This window comes from Plectropomus leopardus, chromosome 19 (assembly GCF_026936395.1).
Source record: "Plectropomus leopardus strain MGB_pleo_1.0 chromosome 19, ASM2693639v1, whole genome shotgun sequence".
In the NCBI taxonomy this organism is placed as follows: Eukaryota; Metazoa; Chordata; class Actinopteri; order Perciformes; family Serranidae; genus Plectropomus; species Plectropomus leopardus.
In genome coordinates this window covers 8,693,774-8,717,088 of record NC_142194.1, presented here as the reverse complement: position 1 = coordinate 8,717,088, position 23,315 = coordinate 8,693,774, and the positions used below count along the sequence as shown (strand labels likewise).

The window sequence follows — 23,315 nt, the reverse complement described above, 5'->3', positions numbered from 1 at the left end:
TTCAGTTATGATTGAAAAAAATTTAACCCATCATTTTTCAAAATTGCTACATACCCGAGTTTATCTTTTTAGAGTAAACTAAAGACCTACCTTTTCAGTTTGGCTTTTAATTGAACTTTTAACCTATATATTTATTTATTGACTATTCATTTATATATTTTAGTCTGTTTTATTGTTTTACTAGACTGTATATTATTTTGTTTTGTTGTTTTTAACATTTCCATCTATTATTATTTCTATTGTTATTATTTTTCTTTTATCGTATGAAGCACTTTGAGTTAGAGTTTTGCTTGTATGAAAAGTGCCATACAAATAAAGTCTGATTGAGTATGATTTTCAAAATGCTTCACGCAGTCATCACATCATTGACTGTACTGTGAGTAACTTTAACCCTTTGAAACCTGAACAGATTGGCACTCCTCCTTCAAAAATGCTACCAGTTTTTATGTATTATGTAATGAGCGAGAGTTTTTTCAGTTGACGCACACACGTATGAAGTGTTTTGGTTGCATTTTGGATTTGAGATGAACTTTAAACAGGAAAGTGTGACAAAGAGTTTTAAAGGTGAACTCGGCATTGAGAAATAATTATGGCCATTTGTTTTTACTGTAATATGACGTCAAAAAACATACATGGGCTCCTGGATAACAATGATTGCTTAAATTTTTACTATTATTTAAACTCACCAGGAACAGACCTTTAGCGACAGAGATCTTGTCTGCAGGAGAGAGGTAGAGGAAGAAATAATGACCAGTGTTTACCCATAAAAAGCAAACTTTATTAACAGTTTTCTGCTCCAAGTATTTTTTTTATACATATATTCTTCCAACATGACATTTGGGGGCGAAGCCAGTAAACTCTTTTCTTTATTTTGATACTTCAGGCCTCCTCTTTCATACAACCATACTCACTGAGTCAAAACGAAATCAGGGACAGGAAATTAAAGAAAACGGACACACATGCACACAGCACCACTGGCAAAAAAAAGATCTGTAATAAAAAATATGTAAACTGTCCTGGCTGTTAGTCAGACGCATTAACTCCCGTGGCTTTTTATTGTGTGTGATAAAAATGTCTATAATTATTCCTCCATTAGCGCCCAGGCTTCTTCAGCTTTCATGTAGTATTGGTTAGCCAGTCGACCTTTCATGGCCTCCATAGCTGCTTCTGCTGCTTCATTAAACAGATCGCCTGCAGGGAGGGATATCAGGAGAGGTTAGGACGGAGGAAGAGACAATTATCTGCAAAAATGTATAGCTTTTAATGATATACATACATTCAGCAGATTACTACATTTAGGTAACTCGGGTGATATTCTACATTTTTCTCAGTTGTTGTCCAAAAACCATTAAAAAAAATCGGACTCAATACCTCATCCACTAACCTGCTGCCCCAAATACTCACTAAAGCATCAAATATGGATTAATCCGCAGCTATATACCGCACTATATACTCATGTTTATATACTTAAAAAACTACATTTTTGTAATCAGCATTTAAACATTTACATCTTTAACAGGAATGTATGCACTTGCAGCTGAGCGATGCAACTGCTGAATTTGGTCTTAATGTGATTTGTTGCAAAATAAAAAGCCTGATTTTTTAGACAATTTTGCCCATTCTCAGTATACTGTCTTAATGGAGTAATTCACTGATTTTCAGCAGTTCTGATGGATTATAATGGTGAGTGTTAAAGTACTTCCACTGTGCCAATAAATTACTAAATGCATTTTCCAGCATAATGGAGGTATGGAGGATGAAAAATGACTGACATATTATTAAATAAATGAATTAATGTATAAATGAATAAATATAGAAATTTAAAATAAATAAAAGACTGAATAAATGCATAAATGAATAAATATAGAAATTTAAAATAAATAAAAGACTGAATAAATGCAGAAATAAATACAGAATTAAATAAATGAATAAATACATGCGTAAATTAATAAATACATAAATTGAGTTGATAATTAAAATAGGAAACAACATAAATAAATAAATATCTTAATTTTTTTCCCACCAACATTTATGTATTTCTGTATTTATTTATCCTTTTTTTAAAAATAATTTTGTATTTATTTATTCATTTATTTGTTTTATGAATTATTTCTTTATTTCAGCATTAATATGTATAGATATTTGAATCATTATTTGTCTTTCAAAATAAGGAGGCTATAATATGACACTGCAAAAGTATTTCGCAGTTTTGCTGTTTGGTAAAATACTGAATACATGGGTCAACAGCGGAGGAGCTGCAGGAGTAGTTTGAGAAATTTCTATGGATGCTGTGTTACTTTTTTCTTTGTTAACACTTTAATAATCCATTAAAACTGCTGTGACTCCATAAAAGAGCAAGTCACAAACTTATTCTAAGCCTACACGGGACAGATTTCCTTAAATCATGCACAGTGAGGTCTGTTTTGGCAGCGTGGAGTCGGACCTGCTCTCTGGGGGTCTGCGGTGAGGTTGAAGCCTCCCTCTTGGTACATCTCTGCCTCTCTGGCCAGCAGCAGGTAGCGAGGATCGTCCTGAATCCCGTCGTACTCTCCCCCCTCGTCATAGTCCGTCATGTGTAACACACTGTCATACCAGTGAATGGCTTCATTCCAGTCCGGCTTTCTGCAAAATTAAAAAAAAAAAACAAACAATAATGCAAAAACACCTCAGTGTCAAAAAGATTTTCTTTATTTTACTGAAGGTGTCTACAAATCCCTGTAGGGGGCAGTATTATCGCATCTTACGGACCAAAGTTATGTTTATCCAACTGACCACAGACTTACTCAATTAACCCTTCAAAAACTAAGCAAATTGGCTTGCTTTCTGTCAAAAAACAGAGGGAGAAGAGACGAGCAACTTATCAAAAGATGGCCCAAAAATTTGCAAAAAATCAGACAAAAAGTTACAAGAAAATGATCTGTAAACAAGCCGAAGAACGTTTGCAAGAAATGAGTTTGTAGTTATAAGAAAAGTAAAAAAGAAACATAAACAATAAATGTAGTTTTCTGGGCATTTTTATCTGTTTTTGGATAATATCAAATATTCACCCCATAGCTAATTTACTGTTTTTTGGGGTTTTTTTTGACTAATTTCTTCTTGCTGGACACTTCTTGCCAAGTTGCTCATTATGGTGTTTTTCCTGCATGTTTTTTTTTATTTTTTTAAATCCAATATATTCTCTCAGGTTTCAGAGGGTTAAATGCATTTGAAAGGCGTCTGAATGCAGCACAAGAAAACTGATGTTAAGACATTGTTAAAGTAATCTTCACTGACCTGTCAGCGGACAGGTTGGTCCCGGTATCAAAGGCTCGGGCCACTGTCATCATAGAAGATCTGTCACCGGACTCGGCTGCCAGCAGCAGATACTTAAAACCTTTCATCCTGTTTCCTGCGTTGTCCTGCCAACGACACAGACATATTAGAACCGGGGCTGAACACACCGCACCGAACCAAACGGCTAAATAAGCGGCGTGGTACCTCCAGCTCGACGTCTGGCAGGATGTGATGAGGCAGCTGCAGGTAGCACTGTCCCAGCGCTACGATGGCCTCCAGCTCTCCGCACTGCGCAGCTCTCTCCAGGTGCAACATGGCCGAGTCCTGATCCCACTGCTCGTCCTTCTCACAGAAGCGACCCGCTTCATGGTAGCGCACCATCGCCAGGTGGACCTGGATCAGGAGGACAGAGAGCGACAACATATTCAACAAATAAATAACCTAAGCTTGAAAAACAGCTTTCTGCAACAACAGGTGGATTCAAAATTAAATTTCTTTCTTTTTCTTTTCGACTTTTACAACCACAGCTTCAAAAATACATAATATTTTTCCGATAATTGCAATTATAATGCAGATATAGTACAACTTCCCGGAGAATTGTATTTCTTTTCTTTTCTCTACTTTCATTTCTTTTTCCCTCACTGTTTTTGTTAATAGAAAAAAATAAATATATAGTACTTCCATATACACACATGCTCACTTACTTTCACGTATACATATGTACACTTAGGTGTACATACTCATGTGTATCTGTCCATCAGACGCTCTATAAGTAAACTTTACTACTTACACTGGAAATGAGTGTACGTTGCTACAGATCAAAAATGTACTCCAGATATTCTTTTGAATCCTCAAAGAGAAGGTCAGCTTTTCTACTTTAAATATTTGCGTAATTATTCCACACAAGTCTTCCAATGTGGGTGGTTCGGGTTTAGCCACGTTCTAGTAGTTCGATTTTTTAAAAAAATTTGCTGCTAAAAGGGCCCAGCAACATGACCCAGATAGAGAGTCTCCAAGTTAAGACGATATTGAGTCCAAAACACTGTGCTCCAGGTTTTGTGAATGCCTTTCCAGTACAAGTTCAGTTGGGACAATCCAAAAATATGTGGAAATGGTTTGTTTTTGTCTCCAGCATGTCAGACTCGTGCTCGTGAATTTTTCTTGGTGTGGGGTCTTAACCACTAAATACTGCAAATATCTAGCCAAGCCCCTCTAAAGTCATAATATTGAGATGGAAAAACAGGGAAATATCGATTTTTACCGATTTTTTGTTTATTTGTTTTATTTCCTTTTATTTTGGTTTAATTACTTTTATCATATCTGTTGTTGTTTTTGATCTTTTTCTTTGTATTCTCTTGCACTGACATTGTGCAAATACATTGTATTTTTAATTTGATCCTAACTCCACTCTAGTTTCTTCTCACTTGTGTTCAATAGGACTGTTTGACTTTCCGTTGTATTGCTGTCCAATAAAAGTAATCATTATTATTATTATTGATTTTTAACCCTTCAATCCAGCCACATATATCATATTTATAAATGTTAAATCAACCAATCTGACATTTTACCTTCCCGAGGATCGACTGGCCAATCTTTTTCTGCAGCAGAGCGTTGAGTCGCTCCACCTCAGTGGCCACACAGGAGGGTCTGTGGACGTGAGCGCGAGACGAATGATAAAAGCTCCACTTCTCCTCTGTCAGCTGAGGGGAAAAAAAGACAGTCGAGATACACATGAAGGAGAAAGAATGATGGAGGGAGCGTGCTACCACCTGCTCTCCGCCACACTTATCAGAAAACAGATCATACGATGAAGCGAGCTGACAAATCACACGGTCAGGGGTGTACCCATCCAGAAAAATCTGCTTTCATTTCAGCTGATAAATAATTGGCTTTTAGCTCAGAGCTGGAGGAGCACACCCTGGATGCAAAATCATGTAAAGCGTGAGAACAGCGGCACACACACAAAAATGATTAGCATGAGTTGCTGAACCAGAGGTAGATGGTGTTTCAGTTCCAATTGTCGTCTTTGTATTTTGCGTTTTCAGACTGTTTTCAGTAAATGAGAGTGGAAGCGGAAACAGTGGCAGTTTGTGCCCTCAGATCTTAACCTGAGAATCATGCTTTAAAGAGCTTTTAAACATTACGTGAGCAGGGAAACACCTGGCTATACAAGTGTCCATGCAAATAATCACCCATTTGCTGTCATCAACGGATGAATTTAAGTTTGCAGAGACTCTTGGAGAAGCTACCATCTTCCTCTAATGAGGGAAAATAAAGAGCAGGAGAGGTTAAGTTGGAGGAAATGTGAGAAAAGGCTTTCGTTCATTTCAAGAGATGAGAAAAAAAAGGGAAAAGACAAGGACATGTGAAATTAGAGGACTGATGACGGTGACTGTTACACACTGTTGTCTCTATGTTTGTTTACCCGTCTGACACTGTCCTCATCCGACTCAGAATAATGTCTTTGGAAGCGATGATGGGCCTACATGATGATACAACATGCATTTATTAAACCTACAGTCAGAATGTAACAGACAGACTGAATATGGAGAAGCTGCTGCTGAGAGGACTAAAGGACAGAGGAGAGTGAACTACATATGGTACCAAGTGAAGTCTAACATGACAGGATTTAATAATTGTGAAAAAAAATGTTTCTTTACGATTGTATAACAGCTTACAAATGTGTCTAAAAATATACTTAAAAAGCCTTAAAAATGTATTTCTACTTGTCAATCTCATTTGGATACTAAAAATTCTTAATTAAGAGACGCTATAACATATCTAACTATCTTAATGTATTTTATATGGAGGACAAAAAGTGTCAATAAATAATAACATTTCTAAATAAATACAGAAATAAGTAAATAATGACCAAAATTTAAAAAAAAACCAAAAAAAACCATAAATGAATAAATAAAAGAATGGATGAATAAATAAATAAATAATGACCTAAATAAATAAATGTATAAATAAATGAATAACGGTTTCTGAAATAAATAGAGATAAATAACATATACATAAATAAATTAATAAATGGATGCATAAAAGTATACAAAATAAATGATAATAATAAAACAGTGCATGAATTAAAAAAAATCTTGAAATATTTGTCGATATTTATTTATTCTTTTATGTATTTATTTAAGTATTTATTCCTGATTTTATTTTTTCATATATTTTCATATGTATTTATTTTTTCATTCTTTTCTTAACCCTTTTTAAAAAAATGTCTGTTCTCTATAACTTCTTTGATTTAAGACATACACAAATAAATTTCTGGTTTCTTGTTTTCTAAATTAAATCAAAACAAAAGTCATATGGAAATCTTTACCCCGTCTACGTGGTCATTTGGGTCTCCTTCACTCCTCCTCTCGCTGGGGTAGCCGCTGTCCCCACCGCTGTCAGGTTCCTACATACAGAAATGGATAAAACATATTTTAAAAAATCAGTGTTGTGAGTCGCAGCAACTCTGGGGTCCTGGACTCTCAAAGTTCAATCATGTTTCCTCCAGCTGAGGAGCATCTCAGAAAGTGTTTTTCACGCTCAAATCAGCAACGTGGACAACAACTACAACAGTTTGGTAATGGAAGAATATTTGACAAAATGTGACATGGTGTCATTTTTTAGTTTTTTTACTCACCCTTTGTTCACCTGTGTTGTTGTTGTTATTGAGTCTTTCATGTTCGTACATTCCAGTAAAAGATGAGCCTGTAAAATGAAGAAATATTACAAATTATGCTTCACTGTATTCAAATATACTGTTATAAATGTGCAGTATAAAATAGCAGTGTTCATGCGTGTACCTATGGGTGATTTTCCTACTGATCCGGGAGCAGCTAACGGGGAGCAGGGGAGTATGAGAGGGGAGCAGGGGATGGAGTCCACGTCGCTCATGCTCTCGTCTGCAGATGAGGTCTCAGACAGGCGGGAAAGCAGCGGCGGTGCCCGGCTCCCTGACATGGTGCGAACACGAGGAGAGCCGCAGGGCTCCTCGCAGCCCCTCAGCACTGTCTGGGCTGACTTCTGAAATAAAGCAAAATCTTTCTTGAGGAAACATTAACAGAAAAAGCAAAACACACTGAAGAAAAAGATAAGGCATCCCTCTTGTGTTTGTCCTGCAGCGGAGCCAGAGAGTGAGTTTGTGCAGTTCCTGGGAATTATTGTGCTGCAATTCTATCAGTAAGATTTATCTCAAATTAAAATCATAATGCAGCACACCTTTTATCCTTTTTTTTCTTTCTTTATACTGTTTTAGGCTGCATATTCGGTCATTTTCTGATCAAAAACAAAGAACAGGATATAAGATCCAAAATCCCTGGAAGATGAAAACTGCTGAAGTATTATACAATAAATAAATAAAGAAATGAAAGACATAAAATAGATGAATACAGAAATTAACACATATTAAAGGAATGATTAAACAAATAAATACAGGAATAAATGTAGAAAGAAAAAAATAAAATACAGGAATGAATAAACAATTAAATAAATATGGTAATATATGAAGAAAAGAAAGAGATATGGGATAAATAAATCAAAAAATAAATAAAAAATAATCAATAAATGCTTACACAAATATCTTGATAGATACATAAATGAATAGGATATGAAAGAATAAATACCTAAAAATGTTTAAATGTTTACATTTATTTATTTATTGATGTATTTATTTCAGTATTTGTTTATTTCTGTGATTACATCAGCATTTATATATTTTTGTATTTATTTCAGCATTTAATTATTCTTTTATTTAATTATTTCCAATGTATTTATCTATTTTTCTGTATTTTGTTATATATCTATTATCTATTTATTTTCATAGTTATTTATTTTTGCTTGTGTTTATTTATACAGTTAGTTATTTATTGATCATCCGTCATTTTTTTGTCCCCCATACAGCAGTCACATTCATGCCTTAATATGGCATCTGTGAACAGCATGAAATTCAATTAATCTTAGGGGATTCACAGGGACATTTTTTCTTTTTTAATTTATTTTTATCCTTATTTTATGAACTTTTTTTACCCCGGCCTACAGCTGATTTCTGGTTCTGGCTTACACTTTAGTTATTATCATTAAAATGTTAAAGTTACAAGCAGTTTGTTGGTGCAGTCCAGCTGGGCCTTCTCTGCAGGGGAAAGGTCAAAAGGCGTCAGGCCCATGCTCTTGCAGATCTTGTTGCACAGGTGCGAGTGGAAGAACAGCGCCATGCCTCGCACACCTGGAACACAGCCACGATCACGAAGGAGCCCTCTTGATTAATTTCTCAACATGAATCTAGCAACAGTTTGTCAATATCAAAAGCCACTATACCTAGATTTCCGTCTCCGAAGTCGGTCCCCTTCTCTGTGTGGATCTGAGGGTCTGTGTAGAGATCTCCCACACCCTGGATGTCCACCACGATCAGCTGGTGGCCCGATCGCTCAAAAGTGAAGTGACTGAAAGCCTGATGGATACAAAAGAAATTAAATACATTGATTGACTGTTAGCTCTAACATGCATTAACACAAAAAGGTGACACCGCTTCACCTGTGGAGTGAGTCGGATGTTGTCGTCCCTCACGAAGCCGGAGTTGGAGTTATATTTGATGTATTTGCCCTCGATGTAATGCTCCAGGTGGAAGAGAGGTTTATCTGGTCGCTCTATCATCTCTATCACACACATCTGCATGATGTCCACCTGAGGATCAGAGCGAGTAATTACAGGACTTTGTAGAATAATCGATTCAGATTTAATGTTCTGTTGTTTCTGAAGTTTGTTAAATCTGAACTAATCGTTTTAGAAACCAAAGTCACACAATAACACAAAGTAACAGACTGATCGAGGTAGCTGTTAACCGGCATCTCCTGTGTTTAGCGAAGTAAAATTACTGTTTTTGATAATGGAGTCTTTGAAAAGAGCATAAATAAGTGTCATTTTTAGTTAGGATCACCACTGTAAAAGGCTGTGTGTTCAGGAAGTATCAGGTTTCCCACACATTCATTTATTTGTGTTAGTCTGCCAATATCAAAACATCTGCTGCCACAAAGTAATTTTGTATATTTGACTGTATTTTTGTAACTGGGCTGTTCATTAGGAATGCTATTGCAGTATATATATATATATATATACACACACCATTTGGTTATGCTCTGCAGCTCTCGGAGCATAGAGCATACTCTGGGCACAGATGGAGCAGCAGAGCAGCAGGCTAAACTGCTGTTTGTGTTGGGTTTAAAAGTTTACATTCACTGCCTCTGTAAGTGGCAGCTCCTCTCATTCATTGATCTGATCGGCTCTGAACGAATCGACAGATCAATTATCCACCCTGCCAATCCTCAAAAACTGCTGCTGAGGAAGAAAAGTGCTTATGAAGAATTGTGCTGCATTCTCAAAACTGCAAAAATGTCCACATTTATAGAGGGGACACAGAGCAATAAAACAGGACACAAACAAACAGACTGACTCAGATTATTCTGTATGAGTTGTTTAAATAGAGTTTTGCTATTGTCAAACGCAGACCCGTATGATTTCAATTCATCATGAATTTTCAAAAGTCACATGAGGGGAATAATTGATACACAAATGGTCATTTAGAGAGTGAAAGAACTCCTTTAAATCTTGAGACCCTCACGTCCTATTCAGTTTGTGCAGAAGTAATCTAACTTGAGGGAAAATGAAAAACAAGTGCCAAAATGACAGATTAAAAATATTATTAAACACAGACATATTGTTGGATAATTATGAGGTTTAATAAAAAAAAAATAATCAAATAAATCGATAATTAAAACAATCATTATTTGCAGCACTAAATCTGAGATGTAAATACTTCCTGTCATCAAAATAACAGGGATTAGAGGATTGTGCAGCAGCTCTTGCGGGATTAGCGCAGACTGTCCGTCACATTAGCACATTAGTGGACTGTGAGTGTCTCTCCTGTACCTGTTTGGGAGGTCGGTGGCGGTTGTACTCCTCTCCCCAGAGTTTGGCTTCCATCTGCAGCCTGACGTCCTCAAAGTAAACATTTCTGTCCACCGTCTCCATGTAACGCTTGGACACATAATTACTAGCTGACTTCCAGTTGCTGCTGTGTGAGAAATTTGACAACTTCTTCCTGGAGGGATAAAACATATTACAGTCATTGGCTCATTCAAGTATTCACAGTAAACCCACAGCTAGAAAACTGGAACTTATGATTAACAACAAACCGCATTTCAGATGTACAGATTGTCTTTTTTTAACTCATAGGAGTCGGGGGATTTGTTTTATGATCTGGGTTTTGTCAGAGAGGATTTTTTTCTGTGGGATTCTGCAAAGAGCTGAAGTGGGGGTTTGATGGATGCCTCTGTTACATTTCCCACATAACTGAGGATTACACATTAACAATTAGACTATTATCCCTTTTCTCTTTCATTCTGCAATGTAATGCAGAAACAGAAACACAGCGGAGCCGTGAGAACACTAGAAGCTTGAATTATTTTTTACCAAAACCAGTAAACATCCAGGGAAACAGTAAAATTAAAGCCGCGGTCAGTGATGGTTGTAACACATTTGGTGCCCGAGGCAAAACTTCCCCCAATGCCCCCTTTCACCCACACCCACAAAAATGACACATTATATGATGCAGCTCTACAGTCAAAGAAATGTGAGTTACTACCAAAACCCAAAATGCAAATAAACAACCTCGCTAACAATACAAAATAAGATAAGAACATTAATTTGCTTTCAGTAACATGTTGCACATCTGTTATAATAATCAAATGAATCAATACATAAAAAATGTATAACAACATTTAAAATAACAATAAAAAGTAAAAATTCACTTTCTAATTGAACCTGGGATGCACCTATTTTTAAATTCTGGGCTGATACTGATACCTATTGATATCTTGTTATTGATGTTATTTTTTTGTTATTTATTCTTCTTTTATGTGAGGAAACACAGAAATTTAGGCTGTAAAAAAATAACTAAGCTGTTTTAAAGTGATTAGGCAATTCATTACACTACCTTTAAATGAGCGCAAATTCAGTGATCACATTATGAAACAACCTTTAAAAATAATTTTTAAAAGACCTTTTCACTATTCATATCATAATTCTCTCTCTAATGTCCGTTTTATATCGCTTTGAGAGCATCAACCACTTTCTCCTTCAGACTGCTGTATTTATTCAGGTTCTCACCAAAAGCTACTTTTCACAAGATTACAGAACCGGTTCAGTGTGAATATTTTCCGTATCATCTTTGGCTCTAAAACAGAATTTGTCAGCAGCTATCCTCCCGAGTTGGACCAAGACATGTGAGGAATGTGGACCTGCACCACTTATAGTCTACAAGAGACGCACTCCTCTTTGTTTACACTGAGACCATGAGGGCCTCGGTTACTAGAGCACGAGGGCAATAACCGCTGGATGAGGACTTACGAATATAGAGAAATATTTTTAACTTACGTTCTGAAGCACTCCCTCATGGCCCCTTTCCCAAATGGCTGTGGGAAATAAATAAGACGAGACATAAGGAACTTTTTTACATTTAGAAATTGGCAAAACAGAGCTTTCCTAGAGAGCAGGATTACCTGGGTGCCCATCTTGATGTGGACTTTGTCTTGAGCCCATTCTCCTGTGATGGCATTGTACCTGCAAAGAGGGAAATGAATTAAGTCAAAATAATATAAATGATAATTTTGATCAAATCAATGTGATCACATAGAAAGTTTAGTTTGGTTTTAAGCATCGTTGCATCGTGGCTCTCTAAGGATGAAAATGTAGGTCAGAGATCTGGACCCAAACAACCACAGTTTTGGTCCAAACAGAAATATTTCAACAGCCATAAAATGGATTGCCTTGAAATTTGTGATCATATCTATGTTTCCAACATTCACCTTATACCATTTTTCCTCCAAAAGTAGTTCGTACATACATTTTTTTAAACACAAGAAACTCGCTAAAAATAGGCTACAGACGCCTTTCCCATTGCCAGCGGACTTAAATCATATACACAGCTCTGCAGCGGAAAAATATGCCTTCTTCACTGTTAATGTCACAGTTGGGCTGGAAAACAGCAGAAAGCAGCATGGAGGGCTGTGAAAATATTACAGTGATTGCCTCTTTATTAATTTCCCATATTTATTAACTGCAGTGCAGACTTTTGAAGGATGTTTGTGTGCTGCTTGCATGGCAACGGTTGCTATCATGTGGCACCGCATGATTGCATAACGCTGCAGAAGGGGCAAAAATTAGCGTATTCACTCTAAGGTCGTATTTCTGTCACTGCTGATTGGAGCAAATCGCATCCGGAGCTGAAAAAATCCATTTAGTGTGTATAAGTTGTTTGTCTGTGTTAAGCCTAATCCTGCCCTACTGTGCTATGATCAGCCCATAATAGTCATACTGACATGTTAAGGTGCTCTGGTGCTGCTAGCATGTCCCTTAATTGTGTCAGTAGCATTTCAATGTTGACACTTATAGCATTGTAATCCTTTTTGGTTTTTGGACTATTAGTCTAACAAATCAAATAACCTGAAGGTGCTAGCTTGCCAAACCAGAAAATCATGATGGGAATTTTTAATTGTTAGCTGACTTTTTACAGCCTTAATTGAAGACAAAAAAAATCAAGAATGATACATATTGTGTACTTTGGTTTGCACCCATTTGTACCTCACTGCACCTTTCTAATTTTGCTTTTGTTCTATTTTGCACCTTACTGTTAACTATTTTTGTTATAGTTTGCACCTTACAGTTAGCTTGTTCTTATATTTTGAACGTTATTGTTATTTAGTTTTATATTAAATTCATATTTCCTATATACCTATGGTATTTTATATCTGTTATACATTTGTTTTCATCTGCAATGTTACTTTAGTCCTTGTTTATTGCACACTTTGTACCTGTGATCTTTTATCCTTGCAACTGCTGCACAGCAATTTCCCTCGCAATAAATATCATTTTTATCTCATCTTACCTCATCCTAAAATTGGCAATCAAAATAATCTTTAGTTGCAGCCCAATATGCATTAATATTTTTCAAACTGCAGCTCTGTAAAACAGAGTCTCTTTTCAAGCTGAGAGAGTGGGGGGCCGTCCATCTGTCGGCCCTTTTTTACGCCTCAGCACAGGCCTCGTGACCCGTCTCTGAGGAGAAAATGGCGCTTGTTTCTGTTTTCCACCTGTTACATTACAAATCACTCGAACTGGATGGTCGACAACTCTATGCTGGCTGAGTGCTTGAACTCTTTAATCTCTTCTGATTTGACTTCAGTGACTGAAAGAGCGCAGAATCACTCCGGTCTCGATCACATTAGCCAAGTTACTCTTTGCCCTCTGTGAGAGAGTTCGTCTGTCAACACCTCATTATCAATTCTTATCATGGAGGCACATAAAGTATGTCACTTCCTTTCTATGGAAAACAACAATGAGAGAAGCATTAAAAAGAGAAGTTGTGTGTGTTTTCATGTGTGTCTCCTCTTTGCAAAGCAAAGCCATTTTGTCCGCACCCATTTATTTTTGGATTAAAGGAATTTATGTTATCAGGGAAGAGCTCACACAGTAAATATGGTGATACGAGTGTATGAGTGCACGCTGTATGTCTAGGTCAGTGTGCCTGTTTGGCTTGGCGGGGCATGTTTTTCTAAGTTAATGAATACTGCATGAACTGAGGGTGCAGCTGCAACTGTTCACAGATGAAACCTGAAGCACATGAGAGCTAGAACCTCAGGATTAAAGGGTAACTTTGGTATTTTTCAAAATGTACTCTATGTTCACATGTTTATGCATCTAAGTGACAAATGAAAACAACAGTTTTTGAAACTGGTCCAGTATTGAGCGAGTGCTCTGCAGACAGCACCTGCAAAACAGGCTGCAGTGTAAACACTCGGGGCATTTGGAAACGTCAGTGTACGTCCACTAAAACTGTTTTTGCCACCGGCAGGCTCAGATTTTTTTATTTTAACACTGACAACATTATGGAAAGACTATGAAATAGACCTTTTGTTAAAGAGCAACATCCTCTTTTCTTAGGCCAGATAAAGCCAAAGAAAGCCCGGAAATCACTATTGCCAAACCCACCAGACTTCATTTAAATAAACAGCAATTTTATCATTGTAAAATACACTTTATTCAAAGTCGACAGAGACAAAATAAAAGTCAAAAAATGTAATTCTTGGGTCTAAGTGAAAGTTTGTGCCAAATTTTTGGGAACCCCCTCAGGGTGTTTTTAAGATATCGCGTTCACAAGAATGAGAAAGACAAGCTCACAGTGACCTTAACTTTTGACCTTTGACCTCCAAGTCAATCATTTGTTCCAAGAAGACGTTTGTGCCAAATTTGAATTCTCTCAAGACATTCTTGAGATACTATGTTCACAAGAATGGTATGAACTGATGGACAGACAACCAAATAATGGCTATTGCAGGTGCAGAGGTGTAATAAAAAGAATCTTATTCTTTAACAAAAAGGTCTATCTCTGTAGGGATCCTTTCCAAAATGTTTACGACACTTAGAATAACAATCTAAGCCTGTCAGTGGCAAAAAACCCCACTTTTAGTAGACATAAATTGACGGTGCCAAACGCCCCAAGCAGTCACATTGTAGCTTGTTTTGCCATTGCCACCTCGATCAACACTGGACCATTGTCAAAAATCGTTGGTCCCATTTGTCACTTAAACACAAAAACATGGGAAAATAGGGTCCAGGTTAAAAAGTAACAAAAGTTTCCCTTTAAGCTTTCCTTTGAAACTCAAACAAGATCAGCACTCTATTCCCCATCCAAAATCTTTACTGCCAATAAAGTGTCTCTGCCTGGGAACAGAGTGTACTGCCATTCCATCTAGTTCATGCTGCAGGGGGGCTTCAGAGGGAAGAAGGAGTGAGGTTTCATGTGGGTAAAATTAGCACACGAAAAGAGAACACGAGGGCGAATCCCAGCTCCTGACAATCCCTCCTCCGTCTGGAGCCAAGTCCAGTCCTGTACAGTTTGTTATGTAACAGGCCAAACACACACACACAAACACACAAAGGCAAAGGAATTCATTTTCCTCCTGCTTTTCAGACCACACCCATTTAGTTGTATACTGCTGCCTTAACTGCCCTCGTCTGAGATCGCTTCAGGATGTGTGTGTGTGTTTCTGTAGTTGGCTGTCGTGTTGGTTTTAATATCTGGTTGCACCCTCAAGTGTCCCACCTATAGTACAAGACAGTGATGCCCAGGTTGACCCACAGTCAACAGGTCCCATTGATTCACAGGTTGGGCGGTTCAGGTGAACTTGTTATAAAATACTGCAGGATTCTGAATAAGTTATTATAATTTATTTTGTTATAATTAGGGTAATGCCTTCTCTTCTCTTTCTCACATAACAAGCAGCTTTCTCATGAGCACTGCAACACTCGGGTTTCCTGATTCGGCTTTCGACCAGGAAAATCTTTTAAGGTCCAACATATTTCTATCTCTACAGTCATTATGTCCTGTTGAAATATTTCCCTCTGCAAATATGTGTTCTTACAAAAAGAAAGTCTCTGTGTCCACACTGAATCCCTTAAAAATGCACCTCTGTAACGCTATGTAAACAAACCACTGTACCGATCAGTTGTGCGCTCATGTAAACAAGCAACACAGGTTATCAGCTGTGCGCTTGAGATCAAAGGCTTAAGATGTAACCACTAACAAGAGGGGTGGGTACTTTCTGTCTTTGTCATTTGTACTTTGTAAAACAGAAAACACATGTTTTATATTGTGGTATTTACTTGAAATCAAAACATCAAAACAGTAAGTTGGTCATTACCAGAAACTTTCTGCTCTGGTTTGCAGGTTTGCGTGTCAGGTTCGGGTCATTGATTAATGCACGTGTACTGGTCGGGCGGGTCAGGTTGGCTCTCATAGCAGGCCCGGTTGAGTCGGTTTTAAAAAACCCTGACCCGTGCATCACTAATACAAGATAAAAAAAGAACTGGGTGGGTATCACTGTACCCAGTAAATCGGCAGCAATGTTTGTCAACAGTTAAGATTAGCACCACTGACCGAGATATGAGCAATCGGTGAAACCTGCTGCCACATCAGTGACAGTTACAGACTGCTGCAGGCTGATATCAATGTCCTATCAATATTTCATATTAACAGGGGGTCAGATGACAATGTGTTATGTAAAAGTAGTCACTTGTAGTGACAAAACTCGAGAGTTACAACACGACTCGCAGTCTCTCTGCAGAGTCTGGAGCATTTAGCATTTCAGCACAGTGTTTTAATATCTTTGAGCTAATTGTTCTGTTTTTCCCACAACTAAACTTTATCTTTATGGTAAACTCTGGTCCATTGGCCTGGCTGACTTACACTTAAAGGTCCAGTGTGTTGGATTTAGGGGGTTTATACAACAGAAATGGAATATAATATAATAAGTATGTTTACTTTGGTGTATAATTACCTAAATATAAGAATCCTTGTAATTTAATTACCATAGAGTGAGCCATTTATATCTACACAAGGTGCAGGTTGTTGTCTCTCGTGTTTCTATATTAGCTCAGAATGGACAAACCAAAAACTGACTCTGGAAAAGGCCATTTGTGTTTTCATGTTGACCACCATATTTAGCAGCCCCTCCGCAACGAGAGCATTGGAAAAACACAGATTTTGGTTTTGATCACTTGGTCTGTTTGTTTTGGAGAAGAAGAGACCTCTGCAGATAATTCGGCTCCCTGTAAAAACCTCCTGAACAATGAACACTGAAGGAATTCTAACCGGGAGAAGTTTCAGCAGAACCTTTAACGAAATATATATACAGCCACACAGATTTATTCATACCTGTAACGTATGCAGGGTTCAGTCTCAATTTCTTCCAGATGAAACTGTGCCCACGGGTCAGGCAAGGCCTTGGCCTTTTCAATGGCCTTTTTCCATGCATGCTGTCATAATGAACAAACACAATTTATTAGTTTACTTGGCAGAATTTGTTTTTATGCAAAAAGAATTCAAAGTTTCTTTCCATAGAAGTTTGTTTAAAGCACAAGAGAAAGAAAGGGAGCTGTTCAGGGTAACAAACCTGAATTTTAATTTGTAAAATAAAGCCAATTTCAAGTCTTTTTGTGGTCTTTCTGCACAAGGCTCTCTCCCTCCAAGTACCTACACTTAATTTATTACACACATCACGTCCATGAATTTTCCAAAACTTTTTATGATTTTTGCAAATTCCATGACTTTTCTAGGCTTGGAAAATGTGATTGTGAAACTTTTACAGGTTTTCCATGACCGTGGGAACCCTCCTGTATTAACTGAGGGTCAACCAAGGTCTCCTATTCCATGATATCATGATTTCCACAATATAATACTGTTACTGTTACTGTTACTACTCCCTTCAAATGAATGTGACCATGTGATGTTTGATGTCCATCTGCAGTTGTGCCATTTTCAAAAAATAGCTTTCTTGGTAGGACCCATGAATCAAGTGTCACTGATAGTCCAAACCTGCAGTAGTAACCCAAACCCTGACAGCACTTGTGCAGGACTGCACAGCAGCACGTCTCCCTCGTCCACCACTCATCACGGTTCTGCAGGCGTTTTGGACATGTTTATATTTAGACTAGAGTGAAGGATTTACATGAAGAGGAATATGAACATTTGTGCTTTTAAATGACTGAGTGTTATGTCTGTTTGTGAGCAGGCGACACAACTTACATCAGACCTCATTCACCTTCACTAGTGTCCAACTCGGTCACAAGACTTAAGGATCAAATGGTGCAGCTGGGTATGGTGGTGAAAAGTACCGCCATGCTCAAAATAATTTTAATAGGGTCCAGTTAAATCATTTTTAACTACATTTTTTTGCGGTATTTGTTTCATTTTCTAAAACAATTTTTGAGCAGCAGCTCCTATGATAAAAATTGGCTTCCTTAAAACAAACAGACAAAAGAATTTGCATAATTTTTCAAGAAAAATTTGAGATGTTATGATACATTTTTTCTCCCTATTTCCAATACCTGAACTTATAAATAAAATGTATTTAAAAAATTAAAATAAAAAAAAAACAGGGTACTGTTGTCATCAATGGAGCAGTGATGTGAAATTGAAATTTAACCGTTCATTGTGCTGGGTCTAAAAGTTTGCATTCACTCACTCTGCACTCTTCTTCTCCTCTTATGCTTCGATCTGATCACCCCTTACCAATTGATCAATTATGCAAGGCGCGACTAAAATTACTGTTGAAGGACAAAAATAACTCAACGCAAAAACATCTGAATGTAGAGAGGAGGCTCAGAATTATAAAAAGAAAGGGACACGCACGGGATTTAAAAAAAAAAAACAACAACAATAAGTTTGCTGGCATCATCCCCCCAAACAACAAAACAAAACCTTTCAATACGGATAAACGGATAAAAGATCACATTGTTGAACTGATTAATTTTATAAAATCTGAAAGGGATACAATCGCATTTTAGGCAGTACAGACATTTCTGATACTTACTGTATATCGGTATCAGAACCTCTCTAAGAAAAATACGACATTATTTCAATGTAGTTTTGTAAACAACAATAAAACATTCCTGGTGTTTGTTAGCGTTAATTGATTAAATTAAGTTTGGAATGCAGAGAGAAATGAAGAAGGATGCAATGATTAGAATACACATAACATCAGTCATAAAAAGAGAAAATAGGAGAAGGATGAAAATTTGTTACTACAAAATTAAAAAAGTGAACGACAAGGAAAGTAAATTACAGAGTGAGTTGGGAAAAGGGAGGCGTAGATGGTCACTGGTGAGGAGGAAGAGAAGGAAATTATAATTTAATCTGTAACATACCCGTGCGCTCTCAGACAAAACCTTGTACGACCGAGGTTCTGCCTCCATTTCTGTTTCGCTCTATGTGGAAAGGTAAAGAAAACGGACGGCTTTTCATCAGCAAACAAAGTAGAAATAACTGATATTTGCATAGCATCAAATATTACGTAGCAACACTACACAAACACTAAAAAAGACATCCTGGCAGCTGGCTGGTGCACAGTGGCTCTGATTACACTGAACTGAGACCTTCTGCAGAGAGATGTGTTTACATGCAGCGTAATCACATGAGGTGAAAACCACTCTTTGGTACTTCCTGTTCTTTAGAGAGAGTAAAGTGAAGAGGTGGCTGACCGGCGTTCTGCTTCAATAAACACATACTAGTACGTGTGCAGGCATGCATCCGTCCTTAAAAGGCAAAGAGCTGTTCTCACAGACCAGTGATACTTAACTTGCTTCGCTTGGGGGCCACTTCTGCAAAAACGACAGAAGGCCAAGGGCCAGTCACAGCAGCCCTAAACGTGCTTCTAGGGTTAGGGACATTTCTAGGATTTTAGCACTCTTCTAGGATGTTAGGACACTTTTAAGATTTAGGACATTTCTGGGATTTTAACATCTTTCTGGGATTTAAGTTATTTCAAAGACTTTAGGACATTGCTAGGATTTTAGGACTTTTTTTTATTTTAGGACATTTCTAGAATTTTAAGATGTTTTAAGGATTTAAGCACATTTCTAGGATTTTAGGACGTTTCTGGGATTTTAGAATGTTTCTAGGATTTTAAGACGTTTCAGTGATGTTTAGGACGTTGCTAGGATTTTAGGATATTTCTTGGATTTTAGAAAGTTTCAAAGATTTTAGGACGTTGGATTGTAAGACATTAGAGACTTAGCTAGGACCTCTGTCAGGGGGTGCGGGGATCCTCCAATGACACTTTTTTCTGATAAACAAGCTCTATTTTGATGCTGTTTTTGTGCTCTGGCACTTAATGTATACTAAAGGTACAAAAACAATTCCCAGTGTGAATCATTTTATTTTTATTGTTAATTAGAAAAATGTTGTGGGGGCACCCAGCTCCATATCGGGGGTCAGATTTTGCGTGTAACCACTAAGTTGAGTATCACTGGAACTGTAAAGTTTATGATGACACATGAGCACAACACTAAATACACACAGATTTGATCTGATTCGCTGATGCTTTTCCCGCTATTGTCCAGAGCTCACCTTGTACATAAAGTTGTTCTTAGGAAGAGAGTTTGCCTGCCGGGTGTAAACCAGATTCTTCATGTAGTAACAGATTTCTCTGGCCGAGTCGTCCAGGATGGGGCAGATGAAGTTGTCTTCGTCATCATCATCACTTGCGTTGGCGTCACTGAGGGAAGAGGTCCGCTGTTTGGGGGCACTTCGTTGGACAGGAGGTCTTTTGGCGCTGCCGTCCTCCTCCATGCTGAACATCAGGTCGTCCTCCATGATGTCTGCTGTGGATAAGAGAGAAGTCGGGAGTGTGAGTGGAAAGTGGAGCCACATAAATTGGAGTTAAAGGGATAGTTCAGATTCTTATGAAGTGGGTTTGTTTGGAGTACTGCTGGTCTACCGCTGCCTCAAACACTTATTTTGTTTGTGTTATGGTGTGACTTTGGCATTTGAAAGGGTTAACTAAGATTCACAAAAGTCAACATAACACAAACAAGTGTAGCTGTAGACGAGTAGCTCCTGTGCTCAGCAACATTAAATCACTGTTTTTATCAATGGAGTCTGGCTTTGAAGAAAGCGATATAGCAGCTTCATTTTCCCATCAGAGATCACAGTCTGACATTAAGGTAAAGCGATTAAAATAGTCTAAATATAGCATATACTCAAACTGATGTTGGTTTTTGTTAGTGGGACTTTTTTAATGTGGCTAAAACATGTTGTTGTTGACCCCCATTTGCCGCAGTACATTGCTTAGCTTCCCTGTTGGCCTTCAGTCTGCTTCTCAAAACTGAGGGAGTTCCAGGTCAAATCTACTATAGGTTAAGGATGCACAATAATATTGGATCTTCATCCATATCGGCCAATATTAAAATGAAATATCAGAATCAGCCAACACCCTGATTTCTGCCGATATGACGAATCGATATTTTTATTTATTTATCTTTTAATGTCAAAGTAAACATGTAAAAACATCATCCCTCAAATATTTTTCTACATTGTATTTTATGTTTCCATCTGCTGGAGGGCCATCAAGATACATTAATGGATAAGTGCCTCATACAATCTTGCTTCAAAAAATCCAAACTGTCCCTTTAATCTGTGGCAGCCATGTAGATAAACATATTCATAACAACAACCATGCTGGCTGCAGAACTGTACATCAAATGCCATGTGTGAGAAATTTATCTGTTATCTTATATGTGGCTGCAAAATGATATCTCCATCACAATCATACGGTCAATCAAATATATTTGTTTTCACCATTTATTGTCTAATAATGCAAACACGTATACTTACGTAATAGTGAGCATCAGCATCCAAGAGCAATTCACATCTATGTTACTGGTGCAAGCCGACTGTTATCAAAGGAAATAGTGTTTGCAGGCTGTAATAACAGCAGGCTGGTGGAGAGGAATGCACAACCCAGCAAGATAAAGTTCCTGCACTGCTGCTGGAACAATGTGCTCCCACAGAAATCATGCAGCTGGCAGCAAACATGAATATTGTGCATTTTGTAACAGCATGCTGCAATACAACTTCCCAAAAATGAAAAAAACAACAACAACTTTGAATTGTTTTTTTTTAGCAACCTATGCAGTTATTAAATAAACATCCTACCTTTATAATCGGAGGCACGAAAACACCTTTAATTCCTCAAACTTGACTGACTGTGGAACAGTGTGGTAAACCAGGTCTTCTTTGGTCTCAAAGTTACAGTTAAAAGTTAAAAAAAAAGACAGAGGTGTGGCAGCAGAATCCTCCTCCCGGACCAGACTGGCTCGGTCCCGGTTCTCCGATGTGTCCTGAAGGTCCGGGGACGTGCCTGGCAGCGGACAGCACTCCTCGTTACCGTCCTCCACGACAGCGCGAGCCTTCCGCACGTACAACACTGGCCCGTGGCAGCCACGCCCCTGAGTCCTGCTGCCTTCACTGTTATCGGAAATATAAAACACTTATAAAAGAAAGATATGCGAGAGGAGTCAGACCATATTTATTATTATTATTATTATTATTATTATTAGTAGTAGTAGTAGTAGTATAATAACATGTTATAATTTCCCAAATTCTTATTATTAACAGCATATACTAATAGGATACTAAAAAGATAAGATAAGATAAGACAAGATGGGGCGCTTGCTCTACCAAGTGAGCCATCAGGCGCCTCATGTACAGTGTCCGCAGCGGTCGTGGGTTCGATTCCAGCCTCGGTCCTAGGCTGCATGTCATCTCCTCTTTCTCCCCCTTAAATCCTATCGCTGTACTATCATCAATAAAGGCAAAAAGCCACAAACAACAACAACAACAAAAATCCCAAAAAAGAAGATGAGACAAGAATCTATCTATCTCACACCTGGGCAAGTCACAGGTTACGACAACTCGAGAATCAGAAGCAAGAAAAAGAAGCCAAAAAAGTAATGTAAGTGCTTACTTCAAGAGGATAATATCAGTACAATATACAAATTAGATAAAATAAAAAATATTTTTAAAAAACCTATATACACTAAATACACATTTTACTTATACAAATGTTGTATTTCATGATTGATAGCTGCACAGGATAACTGAAATACATTATTATTACTATCATACTTATTATATATTATACTTTATATACAGTCTATGAGTCGGACGAGGTATATTATTTGGTGGATGAAGTATCTAAAAGTCAAATATTTTACAAGAAAATCATCTATTAGTTAAAGTCACCTATTATTATTATTATTATTATTATTATTATTATTATCATTATTAAAGTATCTGATATATATTTTAGTATCTGATATATATATATATATATATATATATATATATATATATATATATATATATATATATATATATATATATATATATATATATATATATATATATATTTTGTCATACTCCTGAATCTTGATCTGTTGTAATGTGTGAATTTTCCCAGTGTGGCATCAGTAAAGTCTTATTTTGTGTTCTCTTTTATATCTTATCTACTCTTAAATGCTGTTAATAAAAAAGCAAGCAGTTTGGGGGATTATAACATATTAATAATAATAATAATAATAACATTTTATTTGGGTAGCATGCAACGTCCCAACGTGTTTAAAAAAATAAATAAATTACATTCAGCAAGTGC

The 23,315-nt window shown here is 37.2% G+C and overlaps 1 protein-coding gene across 7 annotated transcripts; it reads right to left on the bottom strand.

The window, feature by feature from the left end:
• Window positions 1-756: 756 nt before the first annotated feature.
• Window positions 757-22,090, bottom strand: eef2k (eukaryotic elongation factor 2 kinase). 7 transcript variants are annotated; one of them, XM_088069821.1, is made up of 20 exons: window positions 21,818-22,090; window positions 20,231-20,484; window positions 19,030-19,089; window positions 17,039-17,139; window positions 11,826-11,886; window positions 11,701-11,738; window positions 10,195-10,366; window positions 8,803-8,952; window positions 8,587-8,719; window positions 8,367-8,494; window positions 7,077-7,296; window positions 6,914-6,981; window positions 6,605-6,682; window positions 5,699-5,755; window positions 5,466-5,531; window positions 4,842-4,973; window positions 3,478-3,666; window positions 3,274-3,398; window positions 2,444-2,622; window positions 757-1,191 (listed from the first exon to the last, which is right to left on the bottom strand). In XM_088069821.1, the coding sequence occupies exons 2-20, from the start codon at window positions 20,474-20,476 to the stop codon at window positions 1,082-1,084; spliced, it is 2,313 nt and encodes a 770-aa protein (XP_087925947.1). In that variant the 5' UTR covers window positions 20,477-20,484; window positions 21,818-22,090; the 3' UTR covers window positions 757-1,081. The 7 variants fall into 7 exon arrangements, with proteins under 7 accessions (XP_087925947.1, XP_042363235.2, XP_042363236.2 ...); XM_042507301.2 differs by lacking the exon at window positions 5,699-5,755 and having other exon boundaries at window positions 21,818-22,089; XM_042507302.2 differs by lacking the exon at window positions 5,699-5,755 and having other exon boundaries at window positions 20,231-20,481; window positions 21,818-22,089.
• Between the last annotated feature and the right edge of the window lie 1,225 nt (window positions 22,091-23,315).

Bases quoted from the DNA above. Each gene is read 5' to 3' on its own strand.
- eef2k (XM_088069821.1), bottom strand. From the start codon at position 20,476: ATGGAGGACGACCTGATGTTCAGCATGGAGGAGGACGGCAGCGCCAAA. The intron at 11,887-17,038 runs GTATGAATAAAT...CCCTCTTTGCAG, and splicing joins GAACCCTGCATACGTTACAG to GTACAATGCCATCACAGGAG. The intron at 8,495-8,586 runs GTATAGTGGCTT...GCTGTGTTCCAG, and splicing joins CTTCGGAGACGGAAATCTAG to GTGTGCGAGGCATGGCGCTG.